The 21,916-nt window shown below is 35.0% G+C and overlaps 1 protein-coding gene across 6 annotated transcripts in view; it reads right to left on the bottom strand.

The window, feature by feature from the left end:
- The window catches only part of ASCC3 (activating signal cointegrator 1 complex subunit 3), a 358,153-nt gene that overhangs the window by 319,486 nt on the left and 16,751 nt on the right, over positions 1 to 21,916 (bottom strand). For all 6 annotated transcript variants that reach the window (XR_002326776.2, XM_078155224.1, XM_020998271.2 and 3 more), the window contains 2 exons: positions 20,343 to 20,493; positions 12,151 to 12,725 (listed from right to left, as the gene is read on the bottom strand). Coding sequence is in view for 5 of the 6 variants with exons in the window: in XM_078155224.1 (XP_078011350.1) it covers positions 12,151 to 12,725; positions 20,343 to 20,493 (726 nt within the window). In the remaining variant the exon portion in view is untranslated. The remainder of the gene's footprint in view (positions 1 to 12,150; positions 12,726 to 20,342; positions 20,494 to 21,916) is intronic.

The raw sequence follows: 21,916 nt of genomic DNA, 5'->3' as shown, positions 1-21,916 counted from the left end.
CTAGATATTCACTAACCACATCTTTAATAAGCTGCTCTAGAATTTTATGAGGAATCAAAGTTAAGATTCCTGGTCTATAATTTAGACTCTGTTCTTTTCATCTTTTTTTTTTTAGACTCTGTTTTCTCAGCTTTTTTTGAAAACTGAGACACTGGCCCTTTCCCAGTCCTATGGAGATTTAACATCACAACCTGGACTAAGGAAGACCTAAGTTCAAATACTACCTCAGGAACTTACTAGTAACTATTGTTACCCTGAAAAAAACTACTTAATATTCCCAAATCTGTTTCTTCATCTATAAAATGAGGATAATGTGCCCCACTGCCTATTAGCTGTGTGACCCAGACAAGTCACTTAACTTCATCTATAACATGGGAATAATAACACCTTTGTTGAAGAGTTTTTGTGAGGATCATATGAGAGAATTTTAGTGTTTAGCACAGTGCCTGGCACACAGCAAGTGCTATACAAATGTTATTGTTGTTACTACTACGACTATTATTAAGTATTTATTACATTGTAGGGTTGTTGTAATGATCAAATGAGATGATATTTGTAAAGTCCTTATCACAGCACCTGGACATAATAAGTGCTATATAAATGTTAATTTTTATTATATTTTTATATCATTATTATTATTTGGAGTATCACTGATAGTGGATTAGTAATCACTTCTGTTAGTTCTTCCATTACTCAAGGACATAGTTCATCCAGGCCAGGTGACCTGAATTCATCAATGGCAACTAGGTGATCTCTTACTATCTCCTAGGTATCAGTACCATTATGCAATTTTGTTCTGCTGTTTCCTGTGCAAGGGTCACTACTATTAAGCCCCTATTATGTGCAGAGCACAGCTATATAGAAAATGGGTATTTGCTACAGTGGAGAGTATTGCATTCAGCATCACAAAAACTGAATTCAAATCTAACATCTGACATTTACTAGAAGGGTGATTCTGATCAGGTCACGACCTCTAGGTATCTACCAAGTCATTCCTAGTTGAAATCTAAGCATGGATTCTTAGTGCATTCACACAAGGGTGAAGCACAATGCTGGGCTCTGGGGATATACAGAAAAAATTAAAAGGTGACATTCACCCTCAAGGAGCTTACCTTCCTCTAGGTGAAAAGGGAAAGAATTGGTTGAGTATGTAAGCAAAAGAAACATTAGAACAAAATCATAATGTCATCCTGAAGTTCAAGAAGTAAAGCAGCAATACCTAGAGATAAACATATATCCTAGATTTTTAATACTCTGAGAAAAGACAGTTATGATCCCATTGTCAGTCTTAAGATCATTGATTATGAGATACTGGATGCTCTAAAAAAGAAAATCAGTCTATATTAATCCTGAATGTCAGTAAAATGAAAAGGAAGGAACCATTAAAAAAAATTGCTCTGCTGATAAGCCTACAAGTTTTTTAAGATGTGGAAAACATAGAAGAAAAGGCATATAGCCAGAGATAACAATAGCATTGGGAAGGCTAAAGCACAGCACAAAGTGAGGCTTTCAAAAACTAAAACAAAAAAGAACTTCTTAAAATTTATGTCTAAAAAAGGAACAATGAGAAAAGGATCAAACTACTGCCAGTAAGAATCACTGCTGTCATACTATATTATATGATGACTGAGGCATAACAGCAAACTAAACATCTGGTGTGCTTCAGTATTCTCTGGTTAAAGTGAATGGTGTTAAAATTGGAGAAAGTAGAATAAACATGATAAAGGAGGAAATGCTATCTAAGAAGAGAGTAATCATTTAGAGTTAACATCTTAAGTGGGAGATAAATGACATCTCTGTTAGCTATTTTTAAGGAACTTATAGATATCCTGAATCACTGTCAGTAAGTAATCTCAAATATCATTAATACAGGTGAGGTACTCCCCAAACAGACTAGTATTATACCAATTTTCAAAAGTAAAGAAAAAGTACATCACTGAAATTACATATTAATAAGCTTAACATTGATCACTAACAAAATCCTAAGCAATATTATCTAAGAAGACTCCACTTGGGGGTCTTCTTGCCAAATATATTGGAGTGGTTTGCCATTTCCATCTCCAGCTCATTCTGCTGATGAGGCAAACAGGGTTAAGTGACTTGTCCAGAGTCACAGAGCTAGTAAGCGTCTGAGGCCAGATTTGAACTCAGGAAGAAGAATCTTCCTGACCTTAGGCCTGGCACTCTATCCACTGCTGCCACCTAGCTGGCCAACCTGGCACACTTAATAAATGTTTACTGACTGAAAATGTTAAGTGATTTATATCAGAATATTGGGTGGAGGAAACATTACATTCATACTACTTGTAGGAATGCAGTTGACATATTCCTTGTAAAGAGGTGCTAGAGTTCTCATTCAATCAATAATCTTTAATGAAGGGAGATGACCAAATTAGAAATAAATTAATGTTGCCTTTTCAAACAGAGTGGATATTTACTTATCCTTTAATGGATTCATGATCACACTGGTGTAAGTACTTTCTCTACTGATGAAAATTGCAAACCAAATCCTGTGTGATTCTTGTTCATAATGCTAGTCTCCCAGCTTTAAGACTCTGGCATTGTCATTACTTCTTTTTCTTTATTCACACCATGTATCCTATCAGTTATCAAATATTTCTGTTTTTATACTGTTACAACATCTCTTGAATCTGTCCCCTTCTCACTAATCACACATTCATTCACTCCCTAATTCAGGACCCATCACTATTCACCTGGACTACTGAAATAGCCTAATTCATCTCCCTGCAATAAGGCTCTCCCTATTCCAATCCAAACATTCTTTACCTAGCTGGAAGTGATTCTTCTCAAGCACAGGTCAAGTCAAGTCAGTCTTATATCCAAACACCATTGGTTCACTATTGTCCCTAGTATCAAAAATGAGTTCATCCAGCTTTTTAAAAGCCCTTCACAAGCAGGTTCTAACCTATCTTTTTGGCCTCATTATATATTACTCTCCTTCCTGAATGCTATGATCCAGCCAGACTGACCTTCTTGCTATTTTTTCCTCACACATAGCACTCAATCTTCCATCCCTATGTCTGTGCAGTAGCCATGGAATAAACTTAATCTAAGTTGCCTCTGCCTTAAAGAATCTCTTTCTTTAAAGTAGCTCAAGCACCACCTTATCCCTGAAGACTTTCCTGACCCCAGCCCACCTCTAACCGCTAGGGACCTCCACTCCATAACTACCATTCATTTATTTTGTATTTATTCTGTATATGGTGTATGTGTACTTGTCTCCTATAACGGAATGTAGATGCCATTTGGGCCTATCAATTTTGTTTTTTTTGCCCTCAGTGCTTAACAGAGTTTTTAATTGAAGGCATTTAATAGATGCTAGTTGTTAGACTGATTGATGTATTTCCACAACGTCTCTACAATGGATCTATGTAATGGGCTGGAATGCTTCCTCTGATGCCTTTTCTACCTCACTGGTACAATGAAGCAATTGGTTTATCCATCTCTTATCCTTACTACATGACTAGCCTTTTCAATCATATATATATATATATACACACACACATATATATATATATATATATATATATATATATATATATATATATATATATATATATATATATATATATACACACACATATATATATATATATATATATATATATATATGTATATCTCCTCAAAATCTAGTAATAGATCTAGTAATAACACTTGTTCACAAGAAGTCACCATTGGAAAAATGCCAGAGTCTATTTATGTTGCTTGTATGCTTTTCCACTGCCTTTTGGATTATCTATTTTTATTATTCTACGATTTGGACATTGTCTAATTTTTGCCATATGGAATCTTTAGATCATTAGTGTTAATGAGATAGTCTTTTACAGCAGGAAACAGCAGTCTGGAATTGCTGAAAGACTGCTTGGATGTGATCCAGCCCAGTTATCTTTCTCTTTCTAAATTTCAGGCACGGCTTCCTAACCATCTGCTGAGCCTATATAAGATAATTATATTGACAGATTAAGTGAACAAGTGTCCATATACCTGGGCAATACAAATTTTTCATTTGTTCTGTTTTTCCAGTGTGGATGGTGGGGCCAATCTTTTCCCCTGCTATTGATTTCAGTGAAGACGTTCTCTAGTGTCCTGTTCTATACTGCTAAGGCAGTCAGGTAGTACAGTGGATAGCAGAGTTCAAATGTGATCTCAGGATTTAACTATGTAGGGAACCCTGAACAAGTCACTTAGCCCTTGTTGCCTCACTTTCATCATTTGTAAAATGGGGGTAAGAATATAGCACCTATCTCCCAGGGTTATTGTGAGGATTAAATGAGATAATAACTGTAAAGTGCTTAGCACAGTGTCATAAATGGTCATAAATGTTAGCTATTATTATCATCTACAAATAATCTACAAATAATAATCACATCATTAGTAAAAAAAAAAAACCTCTAAAGGCCAGAAGAAAACACAGAAAGCAGGAGAGCTTTGAATGTTACATGTTTATTATAATTAAAAGGAAAAACAAGTTGTACATAACAGAGATTTGTAGTTTCATGTACCATTCTCTTTTTCTGTTCTACTTTGTATATAGAAATGCTCACTTTAGCGTTTAGTTCAGAATTTTTAAAAAATTAAGAAATCCCACTTTTTTTGGAAACTGAAGAGGACATTTCTATAACACTTAGATGAGTATTTTTTTTCCATTTTCTACCTCACTTGGTATCAACAGTCACTGAACAAAGTTATTGCCATAGTGGTACTAGCTCTCACTGAGCCTTGTATAATTTTAAGGTTGTACTGCTACATCTTGCTAAAGAAGAATCTTCATGACTCTTTGTGTTCTAAAGAGTTAAAAAGATTTTTAGATGTTTAAAAAAAGCAAAGCAAGATCTTATGCTTTCTGTACCTTTCAAACAGTTACAGAAAATAATTGTGGTCTATGGTGGAAAATAATCTGAACAAGCATGCCTATTTGTGTACTCTGTTTTCATGATAACCAAAGTCACCTCACAAAATGGCAAAAAGCAATTTAGGAGAAAACAAATCCACAGGGAGTTTGGCTTAAGGCCACTTAAAATAGATTCTCTTTTCAAGAACATTCAAAAAGAAACTAGAAAATGACAAACAAAAAAATGCAATCTACTGTTTTTACACTAATCTAATTTCATCATTAACAACAGTGGCAACACCACAATTGGATACTTCCACCTTAGGACAATGAAAGTAGCAATGGCACGTAAGATTACAGGATTATAAAACTAGAAGGAAAAAAAGACCTCAGAAGACACCTAGTACAAGAGGAAACCAAGATCCAGAAAGGTGAAATGGCTTGCCCAAAATGATTACGGAAAGAAGAGCAGTTGGACTCAACTAAACTACATACGGGGGAAAAAAAACTTTCCACGAAGCAAAAAAAAAAATTGCTTTTTGGTGAGGCAATTGGGGTTAAGGGACTTGCTCAGGGTCACACAGCTGGTGTCAAGTGTTGCAGGCCAAATTTGAACTCAGGTCCTCCTGACTCTAGGGCCAGTGCTCTATCCACTGTGTCACCTAGCTGTCCCAGCAATACAATTTTAAAGGAACTTAGGGATGATTTTTTTTTTCAACATCTCTCAAAGGAAAAAATTCCAGAAGAATAGAAAAAAGAATAAATGGTGATTTTACCAAAAGTTGACAGAAAAAACATTAGTAACTGCCAATCCATATAACTATTTTCTCATCTCTATAAAGATCTTTATGCATTGAGGGTAACTTTCAAGCAAACATCTTTTATACAGCTTTCTAAAAACTGAAACTAAAGTGGTGCTTGTCAATCAAAGAATAGCTTAACAAATTACAGTATATGAATGATGTAAAGTGAAGCGAGCAGAACCAGGAAAACAGTTTGTAGAATAATAATATTTTAAAGACAATAAACTTCAAAAAACTTAATAACACTGATCAACATAATGACCAACCATGATTCTGGAGGACTGATAGTGAACTATATTACCAGTTTCCTGAAAGAGAGGTAATAACTCAATGTGTTGAGACATATTTTGAGCATAGACAATGTAAAAATTATACTTGACTATGTATATTTGTTATAAGAATTTGATTCTCTTATATTCTTTTCAATGCTAGTTAATTGAAAAATGATTTTAAAATTTATAATATTTTGAAAAATCTTTATATTCCAGTGTTTTGAAAGATAAGGTCATTTTTGTCATTTGAATAGCTAATAACAAAATATCTTTCTTTAGAAAATTAAAGTAATATTCTTATACTTAGTTATATATCAACCGAGTTGGCTTGAGAAATGAACTTGAAAGATTAAGAAGCATCATCTGCATAAGGTGATGCCAACTGCAAATGTCAAACTACAAATGACAAAAAAAGTATGCCATCTGCACAAAAGCAAATTGAATCCTATCAACAAAATTCAAAATTCACTTGGCACAGAATCTGAGTTGGAAGGGATCTCAGAAGTGACCCAATCTAAAGAATACCTGAACAAGAATCTCCTCCCCACCCACATACCACACAAATGAATATGCAGTCTTTTATGGAAGATCTTTAACACCATACACAAGACAGCCCACAGTTCTTTTGTATACTACTAATTACTAGACGTTTTTCTTTACATCAAGCCCAATTTTCCTTTTTGCAACTTCCATCTACTGCTCCTTGTTCTGTCCAATGCAGCTAAGCAGAGTAAGTCTAATCATGCTTCCATGTGACAGATTTTCAAATTAAAAGATGGCTGTCATGTTCCCTCTAACTTTTCTTTTCCACAGGCTAAATATTCTCATATCCCTCAACAAATCCTCATATGGAATAATCTTAAGTCACCCTACTATCCCAGTTTCATTCATCTAAACCTACTGCCAAGAGTTTATCAATATCCATCCTTAAAATGTGGTACCGAGAACTGAACACAATACTCCACATATAGACAGATAATGGCAAAATACAGTGGGACAATCACTTCCCTGGTCTTATGATATGATGTACCTCTTTTAAAAAATCCTCAAATTGATGTAATGAAATACTATTGTGCTATAAGAAATGATAAGCAGGCAGACTTCAGAAAAACCTGCCTGGAAAGACTTGCCTGGACTGATGCCAAGTGAAGTGAGCAGAACCAGGAGAAAATTGTACACACGTTGTGCAATGACTAATGTTGATAGACTTTGCCCTTCTCAACAGTGCAAGGATCTAAGACATCTCCAAAGGTCTCATGATGGAAAATGCTATTCACATCCAAAGAAAGAACTATGGAGTTTGAATGTAGTTTGAAGCATACTATTTGCTATTTTTTTCTTCTGTTTTGTTTTGTTTTCTGTTTCTTGTGGTTCCTCCTATTTGGTTCTAATTCTTCCTTACAACATCACTAATGTGAAAATATGTTTAATAGGAACTTATATGTATAGCCTATATCAGATTGTGTGCTGTCTGAGGGAGGGAGACAGGGAGGGAGGGAGGGAGGGAGGGGGAGAAAAATTTAAAACTTAAAAGCTTATGGAAGTGATTGCTGATAAAATAAATTAATTTTTAAAAAAATCCTCAAATTGACTACTGATTAGAGAAAGGCAAATTAAAACAACTCTGATGTGTGACCTCACCTATCAGATTGGCTACTATGACAAAAAAGGGAAAATGCTGGATGTTGGAGGGGTTGGGAGAAAACTGGGACACTAATGTACTATTGGTGGAGTTATGAACTGATCCAACCATTCTGAGCAATTTGGAACTATGCCCAAAGGGATATAAAATTGCATTCCCTTCGATCCAGCAATACCATTACTAGGTCTATTACCAAAGACCCCCAAAAAAGGGAAAAGGACCTATTTCTACAAAAATATTACAGCAACTCTTTTTGTGGTGGCTAAGAACTGGAAATCAAAGAGAGGCCCATAAATTGGGGAATGGCTACACAAGCTGTGATACATGATTGTAATGGAGTATTATTGTGCCATAAGAAATGACAAGCAGGATGATTTTAGAAAAACCTGAAAAGACTCACATGAACTGGTGCATAGTGAAGCGAACAGAACCAGAAGAACATTGTATATAGTAACAGCAATACCATTCAATGAAGAACTGTGAATGACTTAGCTATTCTTAGCAACATAATGACCCAAGACAATCCTGAAGGACTAATGGTGAAGCACACTATCAACCTTCAGAGAAAGAAATGATACAGTTTGAATATAGATTAAAGCATGCTATTTTTCACTTTCTTTTTTCTCTTTTAATTAATTCTTCTTGTATAAAATGACTAATATGGAAATATTTTACATAATTGTACATGTCTAACTTGTATTTGATTGCTTACCCTCTCAGGAAGAGAGAAGGAGAGGGAAGGAAGGAGGAATAGAATTTGGAACCTGAAACTTTAAATAAAAATGTTAAAAAACTGAAAGAAAAAAGAGAAAATAATGGGGGGAAAAAAAGGACCCCGAAACAGTGTCATAAGTCTCTTCTTCCTTATGGCCCTACAGATTTGGTTTTTGAAGGGGATACTTCCAATGATAATCTATTTAAATAAAAGAAATAAAGATACCTGGAATTCTGAAAAAAAATTCCTCAGATTGCATCATATTTTCTGGCTGCTACGTTAAGTTGTTACTACTCTACTGAGTTTTCCAATTCAAAAACTTTCACATTCTTTCTCAAATAACCTGTGGTTTGCCCATGCCTCTCCCTGATTTCTTTAAACTAAATATAAGACTTTAGATTAATCCCCAAAATTAAATGAGATCAAATTAGATAATATATTTAAAAGTACTCTGGAAACCTTAAATGCTATATAAATGCTAGCTATTATTATTATTAAATTTCATCTCTTGTAATTTGGTCCAATGTTAGCCTGTCAGAATTTATTTTTGGATACTGGCTATTATCTAGTATATTGTCCCCTTTTGGCTTCATATCATCTGAAAATGCGATAAGCATCCTATCTATGCCTCTATCCAAGACTGAGAAAATGTTGAATAGTAGAAAGCCAAGAAAAAGATCCTTGGGGCCCAATAATGGATTAGCTTTCCCAGCTAATAGCAAATGATTCCTGGCTTCTCTCTGGGCCCTGCTATTCAATTAATCTAAAATTTACCTAATTATATTATCATCTACCTCATACAAATAAGATCATAGTTTGAGAGCTAGAAGACACCTTAAAGATCATTTAGTCTAAACCCTTCAACTCCTATCTTTTCCACAAGAACAGCAGTAATCAAAGGCTTTACCAAAATCTAAGTAAACCATATCTACAGTATTTCCCTGGTGTGCCAATCAAGTAAGCCTGTACAAAAAAAAAAGAAAAGAAAGTTAATTTGCAATAACCTGTGCTTAATAAAGCCATGGTGGTTGCTTGTGATCACCACTTCTTTTTCTAAGTTTTCATTAACCATCCTTTTAATAACTTGTTATAGAATTTTTCAAGGAATAGAGTTCAGGCTCACTGGCCTCTAGTTAGTAGTCTCTATTTTTCCCCTTTTCTTGAAAACTTGAACATTTGTCCTTTCTCCAATCCCATCTTTACCCATTCTACAAGATCTTTCGAAGATTATTGGTAATAACTAAATAATACTACCTTGACAGTTTTTGCACTGCTCTTAGAACATAGTTTATCTGGGAGAGATATCAGACTACTTTGGAAGCACTGGAAGCTTGTAGCTCCCCTGCCTGAGTTGTCCCTGAGATCCTGGAATAACACAATACTCAAAACCCCAAGAAAGCCAAACACAGGACTACCCCAGACCTTCCTTCAAGAAGTAGGTAGAGCCCAGTGGTATCATTAAGTCCAAAATCAGGAAAGAGACTGGAAGATCTGGAAGGGGAAAAAAGAGCCCCATCATAAAAAGCTATTTATGGTTACAGGGAAGCTCAAAACACAAATTCATAAGAAGAGAATGATTCCAAAATACCAATAAGTGAAGTCTCAAAGAAAAACACAACTTGGGCACAAATTCAACAAACTGTGGAAAAAATAAAGCAAGAATTTTAAGAATTAAAAAGTTTTTTTTAAGTAAATGAAATTAGGGTCCTAGAGGAAAAAAACCAGAAAATAAATGAAAGCTATGGAAAAAAGAACTGGTAATGGAACTAATAATGTGGCACAAGAGGTTATGCTATATCTTCATGATCTTAAGAAAAGAATGGAAAGAGAGGAAGACACTGAGCAGGATAAGGGTGAAAAAGGGAAAGCAGGTTGGGGAAAAGTAACTCACATAAACAGGATGCACAAGAAGTTATACAAATAAGAAAGAGGAGTTAGCAGGGGTGGGGAATCTGCTGCCTCGAGGGCAAACGTGGCCCTCTAAGTCCTTGGGTACAGCCTTTTGACTGAGTCCAAATTTTACAGAACAAATCCTTTTATTAAGGGGATTTGTTCTGTGAAGTTTGGATTTAGTCAAAGGGCCACACTTGAGGACCTAGAGGGTCACATATGGCCTCAAGGCTGCAGGTTCCCCATCCCTGGGTTGTAGGGTACAACTGAAACCTGAACCTCACATTCACCTAAAATGGACAAAGGAGGCAAAGATACACACACACACACACACACACACACACACACACACACACACACACACAAAGTTGGTTACAGAAATACATTTCACTCGACAGGAAAACAGGCGGGAAAAGGGAGAAGAGAAATGATGAAAGGGATGGTTTCAGAGAAGCCTGCAAAGACTTCTATGAACTGATGCAGAGTGAAGTGAACAGAACCAGAACAATCTATACAATGACAATATGGTAAAGACAAAGAACTTTTGGAGATGTAGGAACTGTGACCAATGTCATGACCAACCATGATCCCAGAGGATTAAAGATGAAACATGCCACCCAACTCCTGACAGAAAGATAAAGGACTCAAAATGCAGAAATATTTTCTGGGCACAGTCAAAGCAGAAATATGCTTTGCTTGACTTTTGTAACATTTGTTACATTTGTAACATGGGTTTTGGTTTTCTTTTGTTGGTATCTTTTATAGGTGGGTGGGAGTTGGGATGGGAGAGAAGAGAAAGTAGATTTTTTTTCTAAATGAAAAAAATTAAATACAATTTAGAAAAAAAAAGAAGTAAGGAGAATGGTCCACTATCAGACATCAAGATCATCTGCTAATGATACTACAGAACAGCAGGAGAAAATATTTTCTCTTTAATGAGCAAAAACATATCAAAATTTAACCTTACCATAAGATGTTTAAAAATTTTTTAGAATAACTTATATCTCAGAAAAGAACATTTCTAAATATTTATAAACTTCCACTTAATTTGTTCCAATTAATTTGTTTTCCTAGTAAGGAAAATGCCATATAGTTAGTCAGCAAAAATAAATAAGATGTTCCTTGGAAGTCTGCCATCTCAATCTTATGACAGTGTTGTAGATTAGCTTATTCAAAACTAAGTTAAATATACATATACTAGGCAGCTAGGTGGCCACACTGGCTAGTGTTAGATTGGAGTCAGGAATATCTAATTAAATTTAGCCTCAAACACTTACTAGAGTTAGGTGACCCCCTAGGCAAGTCACACAACCTCTGAGTTTCCTCATCTGTAAAATGTGATTAATAATAGTACTTACCTTCCAGGATTAATATAAGGATAAAATGAGATAGTATTTGTAAAGTGATTTGCAAACCTTAAAATGCTATATAAATGCTAGCTATTATTATTATATTATTAGCCATGTAAAATCATATTGGTTCACTAGCATCTAGCATGAAATAAATTACTTAAACCATAAACAATCAGAATTGGTAAAGTTATTATAACTTTTAGCATAATTAGTTACCTTTAAGGACATTCACAATTGATAACAGATAAATCGTCTCAAACATCAGTAAGTATATAAAATACAAATGAATACAATTGTTAATAGAGAAAATTTCCTGAAATTTATTTTTAGGAACGTTTAAAACTCAATTCAATAAAATGTAAATACCTATGTAAAGAACACTATGCTAGACCCTAAGGAGAATACAAAACTAAGATAAAATAAAACAGTCTCTGCTTTCATGGAGCATAGTTTAAAAAGGAGGTAGATATTACCTAATCTAGCCACTATGTAGCTACTGAAGCAAAAACACTAAAGAGGATTCTCTTGGTTGATCTTTGTCAAGGATCCATATTATATGAAACTAGTACTTTTTCAAGATAGTGCATGTTAATAAAAACTTACAACAAAATAAATCAACTATACCTCATTCTGAAGTTCATCACCACTTTTAACAGAGGCAAGCATATCATACAAAGTACAGCAAAGATCTTCTATTCTTGGTGCTTCAGCAGTTCCCTTCAAAGTTTCATTGAAATACTTTTCAACTTCACACCATAAAAAAGAACCATTGTTTTTTTCCACAGGTTTGAAATCTGAGGTATAACTGTCCTGGAAATGTTCTAAATGATTATTTAGAAATTTCTTATAATCAAGGCTTATAACTTTCTGGGCATCAGCTTCACCATTTATTGGCAATTCTTCAAAGTGATCTAAATCATGCATGTCAAATGAAAACACTATATTTTTTCCAAATAATACTCTGTCACCATTTTGTTCTTCTGTCATTTGTACAAGTGCTGTGAGATGGTCTTCAGTAAAGTGGGATGCAATCCGACAAGTAGCATTACAAGCTGCAGTAGCAGATGATGATGGAAAGGGACCAAACATCTGGTTAAGAGCCTTTGTTTCATTATGACCAACACAATCCTTCAAGTGAAAAGTCTTGAAAAGAAATGCAGCTCCACTTTCAATTGCTTCCTGTCCATTGTCTGTTCCAACTATTCAAATACAAAAGAAACAAGATTAGCTCAACTCAAACATACAATAGGATAACATTCTTTACAAATATCTCACAAAGTAAAACCACATCAGTAATCAACAGATTAATGTATAAGAAGGATAAACTTATTCCATGCAAATACCACTATCCAAATATTAGAGAAATAAGATACACTGTTATTTTCAATAGTTAATCTATATTTAATATAAAAACTATCTGAAAACAGTCCTATTTTCTTCTATAAGGCAATTCTGGAATAATCAAAATAAAGAACTATAGTTAAAATATAATTAATAGGTGCTAACGCACTGACTTAAGTTATAAAATTAATAGTTAAGTATATAAATGGTCATAGAATCATATAATCTTAAAATTTGAGACCTTTAGCAAATTCTGATTTAGACTGTCAACTTCCTGAAAAGATGAACTGACTGTGGGTATGTATGTTTGGGTTTGGGCAGGTAAGGGGATGAGAGTCTCTAATACAAGGGCAAATCAATACAAGGTTGACACACTGTAATTCATATTTTATGATAATGAAAACTTTAAAATTCCTAATCATTTTATTTGAAGCTGGTTCCTTAAACTAAGATCCTTTCCTCACAAGGTAGAGGGAGAATACATACACACACTCACACATACACACTCATATATACACTCACACATACATATACACATCCATATGTATATTTTATACATATAAAAACATATATGCATTTGTATAAATAGCTGTAAAGACCTGATGGCTTCATAAGTATTCTATCATCTCCTACGTACATATTTATCTGGTTTATTCATCATTCATCTATTTAAAAAAAGTGAATTATTTTACTCTAGATTACTACATTTGCAAACAGTTCTACCTCCTTTTATCCTCTTGAGTATAAAATAGTGCTAAATCTTAACCATTCAAGACATTTACAGGCTACAGTTGCAGGCAAGATGGGCTTCTTAGGATTATCACACACTATATCATCTCAGGAATAGTAACTAACACTGAGACATAGGCAGCCGTGAGGCAGAGAGAATACATCTACCTTTCTCTTTTTTTGTGTACTTAACACAAACTGGCTAAAAGTCATTAATAAATTGTATTCAGCTCAATTAAATATGGAATTCCTCTATTCCTTGAAATCTCAGAATGGAGTGGCAAACCACTCAATTTTTAAGTAAAGAGATCAAGAAATTATACCCTTATTCAAATACATAAAAAAAAGTAGGAAAAAGTGCTTGGTACCTGTCTGCATTCTAACGACTGGAAAGACAGAAAAAATCCATCTGTATAATATTTAACAGTCAATGGGGGAAAAGAACTTTTTCATTTTAAACTCTTTCTGACTTTCCATTTCACATTTTTAAAAAATAACTGTTTTGTTCTTGACTAATAGTCATTTTTCCAGATTCAAAAGAAAGTTTTGTGTAATAAAGATAATTCAAATAATCCTCCAAATAACTTCATATTTTAACTATCCATATTATCACATACACACAAAACACACATGCATAAGCACTTATACATACATATACGCACTTAACATCCATAAAAGTTAAATTTAACTATTGTGCTGTTTTAACTTTAATATGTTAGTATCAAATAAGCCACAGGATAATGAAAAAACAAGATGATTCAATAATTACATTCCATACAGAATTCAATTCAATTTAAAAATCTTTGTAATATTAACTCATTTGTTGAAATGCTCAATACAAAAATACTTCCTTATTTCTTATTATTTTAGGTCACCTAATTTACAATAATGCATACATATGCATGTACGCATATGCATGAGCACAACTAAAAAGCACACACTAAAGAAATGACTCAGAATGAAAGGCAAGCATCATTAAGGGGCAAAGAATTATCTCAGATCTAAACTATAAAAACTGCAGAATTTCAAAATCAACTAAATCAAACTTCCTCATGTAACAGATGAATAAACTAATGCACTGAGAATGTAAGTAAGTTGCCCAACACCATACAGATCGCCAGTGGCAAGTCTGTTGACAATGACAGCACATATGCCATTTCGACTACACAACAGTGCCTGTAAAATCACAAGTTTCTAACTGAGATAAAGATTAAAAATTACACATGAACGTTTTCTTTCATTTATTACTAGAGACACTGGTGAGTGACTGGCAAAAGAAATAACTCATTTGCTCTGACTCTGTAAAGATCAATTTTCCTTCTCCATCCTGCCAAGATGCCTCAAGTAGAGAAAATAGGAGCAAGAGGGCCTCCCTAACCTCACTACTGTTCAATTTTGCTCCTAGCCTCCTTTGCTCCTTACCTCAAGCCTACTGAACGCAGTTAGTTTCAGCTCTGACTTAACCATACCATTTCCCACTTAATCTTCACTTCACAGAATACTCAATTTCTACTCAAAATGCTTCTTATAGGGGGCAGGTAGGTGGCACAGTGGAGAGAACACCGGCCCTGAAGTCAGGAGCACCTGAGTTCAAATCTGGCCTCAGACACATAACACTTACTAGCTGTGTGACTCTGGGCAAGTCACTTAACCCCAACTGCCTTGCCAAAAAAGAAACAAAACAAAACAAAACAAAACACAATGCTTCTTATCCTCAAATCTTCTTAGAATTACCTTGTACCATCTTACCTTCCACAATTCACCTCTTATCCCCAATTGCTCTTTAATCAATTCTGCCTTTTATCCCAATTATGAAGACAAAAATCAAAAATTTAATTCCACTCCTTGAAGTTAAGTGACTAGTCATTTACACAACATTCACTGTGCCCTTTGATATTTACTGATTTTCTACTAATTATAGATTATGAAAACTGATACATTTTTACTCAATTCAAAAGTCAAACACAAATACAAACTTATAGATAACCTTCTGTTTTGTGCCTAACGATACTCCCTTTCCACTCACAATACAGCAAAGAACAAATATGAACATTCAAACAAAATTTTAATGAGAAATTTTTTTCAACAAACAAGTTCTACTTCAAGGAAGGAGAAAGGGAATAAGCATTTATATAGCACCTACTATGTTCCAGGCACTGTACTAAGCACTTTTCCAAATATCATCCTATTTGATCCTCTTAACATCTCTATGAATTAGGTGCTATTATTATCCACATTTTACTACTGAGGAAACTCTAAGTGACTTGACCAAGGTCAGACAGCTATAAAGTGTCTGAGGCTAGGTATGAACTCAAAACAGAAGAAACTGGCATGTAGTTCAACTATATAGTTTTAAAATATCCAAAAATAGCAAACCTCTTTTGATTCAGAATTCTAAGGGCAAAGTTATTTACTGAAAATCACAACTGCTCATGTAAGGCTGTTACACTCCTCCCTCTTAATACTTCCTCTAATAGAAGGGTATTCTAAGTACAGAGAATAAACAAAGGTTTACTTTATTATTATACAAAAATACAATAAATAAAGCAGCAGAAAAAAATAAGACAAATTTGGAAACAGCAAAGAACAGGCTTAATGCCACATAACACTGCACTGACCAACAAAGCAACAATCACAACCACCAATTTACAGTGTATAAAGCCCTAAGGTTTACAAAAAATTTTCCTCACAACAACCTAGTGATGCTGATATGGTATTTTTATCCTCATCTTACAGATAAGAGAGCCAAGGTTCAGGAAAGGGAGTATGTTCTTTTCATCTAAGTGTATTCTAAGGTTTCATGCCTTACACATTGTAGCTATTTAATAAATGCTTGTTGAATTCCTGAAGCTGCCCATGATCCCAAGTTAGTAAAAACCAGAACTGGGAACAGAACTCAGGCCCTTTGCTCCAAATCCAGTACTCTTAACTAGTACACTCAACAACAGCTGCCTCAGAACAAGGGCATCATTAACACATTATAAACCTCTCCACACACACATAATATCTAAAACCCCACAGTAATGGCATTTAGCTAATCGACTGGTCATAATCCAAACAGTTACTTACTTCAGATTTAAAAGTATTAATTTCCTTAAATATCAGTCTATTTACTGTCATTATATTGCTCGATACATAAATATAATCAGTAATCCTATAGAATTAACTACTCCTTCCCCCTGAAACTTTTCTTTTTGCTTTTTGTATTGTCTTTATAGACCCAATTAATAATGTTGGAGGAGGGGGCAAGAATCTATATGCCAATAAGAGAAGAGTACGGAATATATGAGAGTGATCAATGTGTGATAAAGCTAGAAAGGCAAATTAAAAAGAAGTTGTAAAGGGTCTTGAATGACACAAAGTTTTAGCACCTCATAAACTATAAATTGTGAATGGTGGTTGTTACTGTGTTGGTCAGAGCAATGGTACATGGCATTACAGCTCTCCTTTGCCGTTTCCAGAAAAGAGAATTATAATCAAAATGGACTGTGATACTTCTTACTCTCTTGCTTCTCCTGTCTGATCTCTCTTCTCATTCTCCTATACTGGATCAAACATATCCCACCTCCAACTGTGGAAGTATTCCAAAATTCTGTCCCAGATCCTGTGCTTTCTCTCTATATACTCTCAGTGACTTCATCTGCCCCCAATAATTCAACTGTGATCTCTATGCAGAAAATTCCTAGATGTCAATACCAACCCTCATCTCTCTCCTAAGCTCCATTTGTGAACTCCTAACTGCCTACTTTGTCTTTCCACCTGGATATTTGATAAGTATCTCAAAACTGATCATTTCTAAAACAGAACTCATTATCTTTCGCCTTCTTCTAACGTTCTCCAATTCTGTTGAAAAGTATCACCATCTTTCCAGTCATCCAGATTTATAACCTCAACATCATCTCCAACACTTCAGTCTCACTCACCTCACATATCCAATCAGTTGCTTAACCTTGTTTTTCCCTTCACAACATCTTTCACATTTTTTACCTTTTTCTCCACTCACACTGCTACCATCCCAGCTCAGGTCCTCATCACCTTTGCCCTGACTATTCTAAATGTTTTTCCAGGTCTCTCCCCACTCTAATCCATCCTCCATTCAGCTGCCAAAGGGATTTTCCTAAGTTGTAAGTCTATCTATGTAATTGCTCTAATCAATAAAATCCAGTAGCTCTATATTACCTATGGGATCAAATGTAAAATCCTTGGTTCATCATTTAAAGTTCTTCATAACCTGATTTCTTCCTATCTTTCCACTCTTGGCTTATTTAATGTTCCTAGGAAAAGCCACTCCATCTCCCATCACCTTCACCTATTACTTTCCCTGAATACCTTCAAGACATACCTTAAGTCTTACCTTCTAAAAAAGACTTTTCTGGTCTCCATAGCTGCTAGTACTTTCATTTCTGCTATTACTTTCCTCCTCCTCTGTATATACCCTTCACATACCAATTATTTACATGTGTCCTCCTCCAGGAGAATATAAGCTACCTAAGGACAGAAACTGTTTTTGTTTTACTTTATATGCTCATCCTTTAACAATGTGCCTAGTAGATTCTACCTCATAAATTCTTTTTGCCTGATTGACCTCTATGGCTCAGCAATTCTTATTATCGGTGGAGTGGATGCTTCTTGAGGGAAAAAAAAGTTCAAAGGTAGCTAAGAGAAGTAATATCAGAAGCAGAGAAGGGAGGAGTCAGAGAAGGAAGGTCCTACTATCGTTATATTTGTGGGAAGGGATCATTTTCCCAGGAATTCATGTTCAACCTTTCAAAAAAAAGGATGACTTAAGGAAATCAAACTGGAAACTGTGATTAGTTTTATTTTCTACAACTTATGGACTTAAAAAACACAAATGGAATGTGGTAGACAAGAAAACTTCTCATTGATAAAGAAAAATCAAACATAATTCAGATATAAATGCATTCATGCTAAATTTTAAGTTTTAAAATCTAAAACTTAATTTAAAGAAGATCTATGGGTTCAAATCTAAAATTACAAATGAGAATTAAGTTGACTGCTTTAAGGATGCCTTTCATAACATACATGACCTATCTTTCCTGCACAATGCAAATATATAGAGTGAATATAAGCTGAAGTTAGAATAATGAAGTTCTAAGAACTTCCACAGCAACTTCTCAAATTCATTAAGTATTACAGCTGATATCCAAATTATAAGGAGAACTTCTTCTGTTGGAGACTCTTCTTTCTAGGATGTTGTGACACAACTCTCTCCTGGTTGTCTCCTACTTGTCTACATTGTCCCTTCTCAGGTTCCTTTGTTGGCTCTTTCTCCAGAGGTCATATCCACTAACCATGGGTGGCCCCCTCAAGGCTTTGTCGTGGACCCTCTTTTTTTCTCCCTCTATACCTCAAGGGGATTTCCTTCATATCTATGCAGATAATTCTAATAGATCTAATTATTCAGCCCTCTCTATAATCTAATTCTAATCACTAACTGTCTTTAGGCAAATTTTTTAAACAAAAACATGCTCAAAAAAGAACTCATGATCTCTTCCAATTCTTCCCCTCTTGCCAACACACCAACTATTACTTTCAATTACTATCCCCTAGTTGCACAGGCTCTCAACTTTGTGCTGTCTTCACCTCTCATTCAAATTCACCCTACATATCCAGTCTATTGTCAAAATCTGGTCATTTCTACCTTCACACCATTTCTTATTTACATTCTTTCTTTCCATTCAAACACCCGGTATTCTCATACAGGCCCTCATCCTTTCCGGACTACTGCAGTAGTTTTTTTTTTAACTTGTTCTCCCAGTTGCAAGTTTCTCTCCACACCAATCTATCATTTACTCAACTATCAAAGCAATTTTCATAAAGCATGAAGTGACCATGTCACTTCCCTAATTCAATAAATTATAGTGGCTCCTTATTACCTCCCAAACCAAATATAATGCTTGGCTTTTAAAGTCCTTCACAACCTGGCCCTTTCCCACCTTTCCAGTCTTCTCACTTCAATTTCCTCTAAATACTCTACAAAACAGCAACAGGCCAATGTCTGCTTATTGTTCCATACATATAACACTCCATCCCCTTCTACTGGCTAACCAGCATAGCTGGATTGCTCTCCTTCCTCACCTCTACCTCCTGGCTTCCTTCATATTAACTCAAATCCCACCTTCTGCAGGAAGCCATTCCCAGTTCCCTCTCTGGTGAGTGCTTTCCTCTGAGATTACCTTCTATTCTCTCCATTACAATGGGGGCTTCTTATGGGCAGGGACTGTTTTTGCCTTTCTTTGTATCCTCAGTGCTTAGCATGGTGACTACATATATTAAGCACTGAATAAATGCTTGTTGAGACAGCTAGGTAGAACAATGCACAGAATGCTGGAACTATCAGAAAGGTCTGAGTTCAAATTCTACCTCAGACGTGTACCAGCTGTGTGATCTGATCAAATCACTTAACCTGTCTCAGCCTAGGTTTCTTCATCTGTCAAATGGGAATAATAATAGCACCCACACTTCATAGAGTTTTGGGGAAAATTAAATGAGATACTAAATATAAACTAGTCTGAAAAACCTTAAAGGATTATATAAAAGCTATCATTGTGGTTATTATATTGCTTGTTATTGTTAATTGATTGGCTGAAACAAGCACTTTTATTGTTTATTTACTTAAGTGAAGCCCAGAAATATAGCTTTAAAAAAATAAATTTTGTCTTATCCACATCCTACAAGTAATAGTACTTTTAAAATATTTAAGTCCTTTAAACATTTAACTTTACCTATCTGCTTTGCTGCTCGCAATATATCTTTTAGGTCTTCATTTACAATTTGTACTTCCTTCTTCTCCAGATTGTCATCCACAAATTTTACAATCTTATTCCATGTGAGTCCTAAATCAGAAATTTGTTTCTGAAGTTTGGATCGTTTCACCTGGGGGAGAAAAAAGCATAACTTAGACAAATGTTTTCTGAAATCCATTACAAATTCTGCAAAATAGATCAAGTCCACCCACCAAGAAATAAATAAAATCACATAGAGGATCACAGATCTAGTGTTTGAAGAAACACCAGAAGTTAATCTAGCCCAACCTCAACAATTTTAGAGATGATGAAACTGAGGCCCAGGGATATCAAATGACTTATCTAAGATCATATAGGTATTAGGTCTTAGAGGTGGGATTTCAATCCAAGCCCTCTCCATTCATCATATTACAATTACAGGTCATAAAATCAGCTTTATTTAAAGCTGACATTTTGTCGGCTTCTGTGGTTTTGTCCTATACCATAAGGTAACACAAACCTTATATCTTATTGCTTTTCACGCACCTAAGCTGGCCTTATTGCTATTCCTCATCTATGACATTCCATCTTCCAATCTCTGAAGCTTCTGTAACAGCTAACTTTCCAAATACCAAGAATGAACACCCTCCTCACCTCTGCCTCTTAGAATCCCTTTGTTATTCTTGTATAGTCGTTTAAATCATGTCTGATTCTTCATGACCTCATTTGGGGTTTTCTTGCAAAGATACTGGAGGGGTTTGCCATTTCTTTCTCTAGCTCATTTTACAGATGAGGATACTGAGGCAAACAGGGCTAAGTGACTTGCCCAGGATCAGACAGCTAGTAAGTATCTGAGGTCACATTTGAACTCAGGAAGATGAGTCTTCCTGACTTCATGCCCAGCACTCTATCCACTGTGACACCTAGCTGCTCCTTAGAATCCCTAATTTCCTTCAAAGTTTGGCTCTAATGACTCTCTCTAAAAATTAATTTGTACTTCTTTTGAATATATTTTGCATATATTTGTGTGCATGCATGGGTCCCCTTATAAAATACAAACTCTTTGAGGGCATAGACTTCCATTTTCATCTTTGTTATCATACAGTGAATGGAACATAACAGGAGCTTAATAAAAAATGTTTGCTGATTAAATGAATAAGGTGAGTTTTTATTTTTCAGACATACCCTATTACTAATAAAGATGGCCTCACGGTTTTTAAAAGTCTTGCTTTTATTACATTGCTCAACAGTTTAGCATCATTAGACCTTTACTGTAAGAAATAAGGCCAAAGGGAATTTTACCATAAATAATGACAACAGTTAACATTTCCATAGTATTTTAAAATACGTGAGGCACTTTACAAGCAGGATCTCATTTGATCCCAGTAACAGCCCTGTGTAGCAGGTTCCATTATCAATCTTCACTTTATAGATGAATGAGAAGAAGAGAGCTTAAGTAACTCGCACAGGGTCACATTGCTAGGAAGTTCCTGTTGCAGGAATTCAAACCTAAGTTTGACTCCAAGTCCAGAGCTCTACATAATTCATCACGCTGCTTCATAATACTCTCAAGT

Source organism: Phascolarctos cinereus, unplaced genomic scaffold, assembly GCF_003287225.1.
Source record: "Phascolarctos cinereus isolate Bilbo 61053 unplaced genomic scaffold, phaCin_HiC Scaffold_5;HRSCAF=322, whole genome shotgun sequence".
Taxonomy (NCBI): Eukaryota; Metazoa; Chordata; class Mammalia; order Diprotodontia; family Phascolarctidae; genus Phascolarctos; species Phascolarctos cinereus.
Note: the sequence above shows the minus strand (reverse complement) of the source record. Positions and strands in the feature narration are given on the sequence as shown.